This window comes from Sinocyclocheilus anshuiensis, unplaced genomic scaffold (assembly GCF_001515605.1).
Source record: "Sinocyclocheilus anshuiensis isolate Anshui unplaced genomic scaffold, SAMN03320099.WGS_v1.1 scaffold702, whole genome shotgun sequence".
NCBI lineage: Eukaryota > Metazoa > Chordata > Actinopteri > Cypriniformes > Cyprinidae > Sinocyclocheilus > Sinocyclocheilus anshuiensis.
In genome coordinates this window covers 953,309-958,586 of record NW_015548184.1, presented here as the reverse complement: position 1 = coordinate 958,586, position 5,278 = coordinate 953,309, and the positions used below count along the sequence as shown (strand labels likewise).

The 5,278-nt window shown below is 39.4% G+C and overlaps 1 protein-coding gene across 1 annotated transcript in view; it reads right to left on the bottom strand.

Annotated features, from left to right (window-relative positions):
* Nucleotides 1-1,675: 1,675 nt before the first annotated feature.
* LOC107704919 (polyhomeotic-like protein 1) overlaps nucleotides 1,676-5,278 on the bottom strand; it is a 10,948-nt gene continuing 7,345 nt past the window's right edge. The window contains exons 10-15 of the mRNA XM_016507976.1: nucleotides 4,918-5,087; nucleotides 4,684-4,756; nucleotides 4,487-4,574; nucleotides 4,187-4,358; nucleotides 3,320-3,557; nucleotides 1,676-3,230 (exon numbers count right to left, since the gene is read on the bottom strand). Of these exons, the coding sequence (XP_016363462.1) occupies nucleotides 3,079-3,230; nucleotides 3,320-3,557; nucleotides 4,187-4,358; nucleotides 4,487-4,574; nucleotides 4,684-4,756; nucleotides 4,918-5,087 (893 nt within the window). The 3' untranslated portion in view covers nucleotides 1,676-3,078. The remainder of the gene's footprint in view (nucleotides 3,231-3,319; nucleotides 3,558-4,186; nucleotides 4,359-4,486; nucleotides 4,575-4,683; nucleotides 4,757-4,917; nucleotides 5,088-5,278) is intronic.

Genomic DNA, 5,278 nt, shown 5'->3' with positions numbered 1-5,278 from the left:
GAGAGTAATCTCACGACCCTCCACCTCCTGTTGGTGCGAGCGAGCGGTCAGTGATGTGTGTGTAGGATGGCCGAACTTAAGGAGCTGCCCCTGGAACTTACGCGATCCGCAACCGGCCGTTTTTTGTCTTATTGCATTTCGTCTCTGTTCTGGACTTGCACAAACTGCGTTGCAATGCAATCTTTTTCCAAAATCTCATTTATGTGAAAATATGACGTCTGTAAACGCCTGTTAACACAGGCCAGAGACATTGAAGACGGACTCACAAAAACACTGTAGCAGGCAGATCACTTCACTGTTCATGATGCACGAACCAAATTCTACTGTTTCTAATATTCTGTATGTTGCTCAAAAACAAAACATATTGTGTAGAGCGGAAATTATTAAGGTGCTGTGTGTTTCTTTGTGAAAGCGAAACTACTTTGTTTGGCCTTCCAAAACAGGACGATTTCCGCTTCGTCATGCCTAGAGCTGATCCATGCTGGGCACTGAGGAAATACATCAACTTCATGCTGTCGATCGCCGGATCGGCTTTCATCGTGGACGAAGCCAAGTCCAGCCCGGGGTCATCACATGTGGTTGCTGCAAGTCCGTCCGCCGCACCGTTCTCAAGCCCACCGGCCGCCGCTCACTCAAGCCAGCCTCCGCTCACTCTAGCCGCCGGCCTCTGCTCACTCTAGCCTGCCGTGTGTGATGCTGTGTTTCGTTGTGAAAGCGAAACTACTTTGTTTGGTCTTCCAAAAGAGGACACGACTAGAAATCAGTGGTTAAGTTGTATTTACAACACTGTTCCAGAACAGTTCAACCCAAATATTCAGATGTGTGCAGCACATTTTATGGAGGACTGTTTCCTGATCCTGGTAGAGTAGACTACAATGCCGGCTGTAGTCTACTCTAAACGCAAGTTTTGAGCAGTGTAGAGTAGCGTTTGTAGTTCGTCATTTCTCCGATTTTTAACCTTAAACCTCATAAACACATTGCATTACACCAAATACACAACATAATGTTCTTTTTAGCAACGTCATATGACCCCTTTAAAACACATATTCATGAAAAACAAGAACATATCCTCTTTTCTGATCTTAAGCAAGACTATTATTAAGCCTACTTAATCATTCGTTTTTGCTTATCTCTTCTCCTCATAATAACTCGTTTTGTCTGCACACAAGCAGAATCAATGTGCAAGTAATGTACAATGCTCAACTAACCTAGTCAAAAGATGTGGGTGAAACTCACGTAACATCTCGTTTCTCCTTTACTCTTTCTCGTTTTTTCAGTGGTAGTCATTCCGAGGATCAATACAGATTAGTGAACTGATCAATTCTCATTTTTCGTTGCCTTTTTTGGTGCCTGTGACACAAAAACCCGCAACCAACGGGCAACGGCTCTGTATTTTTTTTTCCCCGCGACCGCATTTTCAAAAACATTACACTTGAAACTACAGCTGCCGCTGAAATGAATCGATATTTTTAACGAATCGGTTGAGTGAATGATCAAGTTGACTCACTCCTAGCAACTTGTTGCCACCTACTGGCATTATGTAACCGGCAGAGAGTCACTCAAAACGCGCATTATCCATTGACAAAGCCATCAATGCATTTTAAAACAAGGACCAGAAACTAATGCTACTTTGCCAACCGGGAAATAAAAGACTTGAGAAAAACTGGTTGTGAATGACACAGCACCTTCTTTATTCATATTTAAGCATACAAAGAAACTCGGCCATATGCTTAGAGCGCCAGCACACAGCTTTCTTAGGCGCTCTCGCTCTCACTCTCTCATAAACATTTACACACTACCTCATCATACCGGTGCTGCAAGACTCAGGTAAAGCTACTAATACTTGTCTATGAAGCTGGTAAACTGTACCCAAAAATAATGATTCTACTTTTTAATACAAATGAAAAGTTTCCTAACCATCTATTGTAGAAAAAAAAAAATATTGTTATAGAATCAGTTATCCAATCATTCCTTCAGTCTGTGATTTACAAAACGAAACAAAACCTACGTCCATTCAGTAATACTGTGTAGTGAGAACATAACTACAGATTTTCCATCTCTCACAGCCTCTGAACCATTAATAGCAGTGAATCAGGAGCACACACGCAGAAAGCTGCAGTATGAAATCACCAATGACTGCAATGACCATTTCTATAGTTTCACAGCAGACAAGAGTTATATAGTGTATGGGAATCTAATTGTATTAACTTCCTAAATGGCACACTGAAGACAATCAACAATCCCTTTATCAAGTGCTGATCAACCGAAAACCACAGGCTTTCCAAACAAAAGTAGTGAAATGACACTCAAGTTGACTTTTTTGGGGAAAAATAAGGGAAGCCCTGAAGGAAGATGCTGCTGTCAGAGGAAACATACGGTTTTTTTTTTTTTTTTTAGAAAGGCAACTTATTCACATCTTTGACTCTGATAGTCAAAAGCACTACAGGTATAACATTGATTACATTCTCTAATGGCATTATCAGTCATACTTTGATTACTATTGTTTAACATAACTGACAAACACAAAAAGCAAACTACACATTTACAGTGACGGCTTCAAATCAGAGATGCGAAGCTCACATGCCCATTCAAACACAGCCCAGATATTATATACTGTATGTAGCACATTCAAAATCCAGAATCGAGATGTATTATGTTTATCACCTCCTAACTAATCGATTCTGTCATTTAAAGATTACGCATTATTATCTTTGTGCTATTTTTTCCTTTAGGATCACTCCCATTATTCTTTCTAGAACTGTTTGAAAACAGGACAAATTAAAGTGAGAATTAGTCCGTTCCAATCTAGCCATCATTGAAAACAATATTATTAATAATTCAGACTTTCACACCTAAACAAAAATACTACGGTAAATTATTTGCTTTAATAAGGCATCACTTGTTTTCCCCTTCAGATGTCATTCATTCCTGATCTTCGCTGTTTTTTTATTTTTTGGATTAATCTCTAGGTCAGCCATAAACTCCAATGTCTTTTCATGCCCATCAGTTTCAGTTTCTCAGGCTGGTGACAGAAGTATAAAGCTCTAATCCTGCTACTTCTCTCTCTCCGTCCCTCGTTCAATCCTTCAGGCTGTTGATAGAAGCACAGATTTTGAGGGCAGGACCGAGTTTGATGTTCATGGTGGACATAAGATGCTCTTCCTTTAGTAGCATGAGCGCTTGGCCATCAATCTCCTGTGACAGGAACTGGGATGCCAGGTCCTCACAACCTGCAAGACATGGAGGCGTATATGATATAATATAGTAAATATACAGGTGAACACAAAGCATACATCCAGAGGAGCATCAGAACACTAACCTTGAAGAGAAGAAATGAACTGACACACTTCCTCAACACTCCAGTGAGCAGGGTTGCCAGATAGGAAGTGGTTCTCATCCACTGGGAGGCCACTTGGTGCTGTGTCATCCAACTGAGGGCCACAGTGGGTTGGTCTTGGGCATGAGAAGGATGAGCTGGGAGAGAGTGACAAGAAGTCTTCCTCTTCCTCACCCTCACAGCTGGAAATGTCCTCAGAACGGCTAGATTCTGAACGACACTGCGAAAGAGAGCGAGAGAAAAAAAACATTGATAAAGTATATTCATTTAAAAAAAACATAATTATTTACAATGTTTTAAAACCGTGGATGTTAAAAGTATGATTTTCAGTTCCCTTTGGGTGACTTCATATATCTACACTGCAGTTCAAAAGTTTTTTTTTTTATGTTTCTGAAAGTCTCTTATGCTCACAAACTTTGTAATTTGTTCTTGTGATGGCAAAGCTGAATTTTCAGAAGCCATTACTCCAGGCTTTATTATCACATGATCCTTCAGAATCATTCTAATATGCTGATTTGGTGTTCAATAAACATTTTTATTATTAAAAACAGTTTAATATGTTTGTGGAAACCGTGATACATTTATTTCAGGATCCTTTAAGGAATACAAAGTTCACAAGAATGGCATTTATTTGAAATATAATTTTTTGTAACATAAATGTCTTTACTTTTATTATAAATGTCTTTACTGTCACTTTTTATAATTTTAATGCATCCTTGCTGAATAAAAGTATTAATTAAAAGTATTTAAATAAAAATCTTTCTGATCTTAAACTTTTGAACAGTAGTGTATATATGATTTTAATTTGATTATCTTATAATCAGGTTGCTGCAATGTCCATTATCTCACCTTTACAGGAAGATGCCTGCCTGTTATTTTAGCACAGGCGATCTCAGAGCTGCTTCTGCGAGGACCCCTGCGTCTAGCAATAACATCCTGCACAACAGGGGCCCCTGGTGGCCGTTCGACACCCTCAAGACCCCTACTAACACGGTAGTGGTTACTGCAGCTGACATTGTACCTGTTTGAAAAGCACATACTCATTCAGGTTAATTCATAATTAATTACATTTTTTTCAATATAAATTTTTTTATTATTAAAAAGACGTTTTAAGAATCTATCAATGATATGGGCTGATTTTGGTCTCACCTCTTGGCACATGTTTTGGAACAGAAGCGCTTTGATCGTCTGAACTGGCTGGCCGGTGCAAATCTTAGACAGTATTCACACTTTAATTCTGAAAACGATATATAGACACAATGTGTAACAGACAGAGAGAATATAAATATGTCCGAACAACTTCATTGTAGGAAATATTTTTCCACAACTTTGAAACAAAAACTCACTATCAGAGCGGATGTTCTCTGGATGTAGGATGGGTGGAACAGCCAGAGGAAGTTCTTTCAATGGCCCAGTCACCTGTCAATCAGAAGGAACAATTAATGTGTGTTCTATTCCTCTCAGACCTCTGGTCCACGAATTAATGAGTGTCTTAACACTGGAATTTCTTTCTTTTGTGGTCTGAAAAAAAAAATGCCTTTCCATGAAAAACTAGATTTGTATTTAGCAGATACACTCACAGGGAAAGGTTCGGCTCCCTCCTGGATAACAAAGCCCTCGATGAGGTGAGTGAGGACCTGAGGTTTGACCACAGCCTGTGGGACAGGTGCTCGATCACCCTGTCCTCCTCCACGAGAGAGAGGGAGAGAGAGAGAGAGAGTAGGAGGAGAGGAGAACGCTATCTCTGAGACTAAACAACAAATAGACAGGGAGAAACAGATGGTTCAGAAGAGCAAAAACATTCATACAAATGAGAAGAATAAATAGTGATTCAACTAGGGTTGCAAAAAAAAAAAATTCCAGTAAATTTCAGAAACATTCCAGAAATTTTGGAATCTTTCCAGGCAGACTTACTAGTGACTGTTGAATCACTTATATATA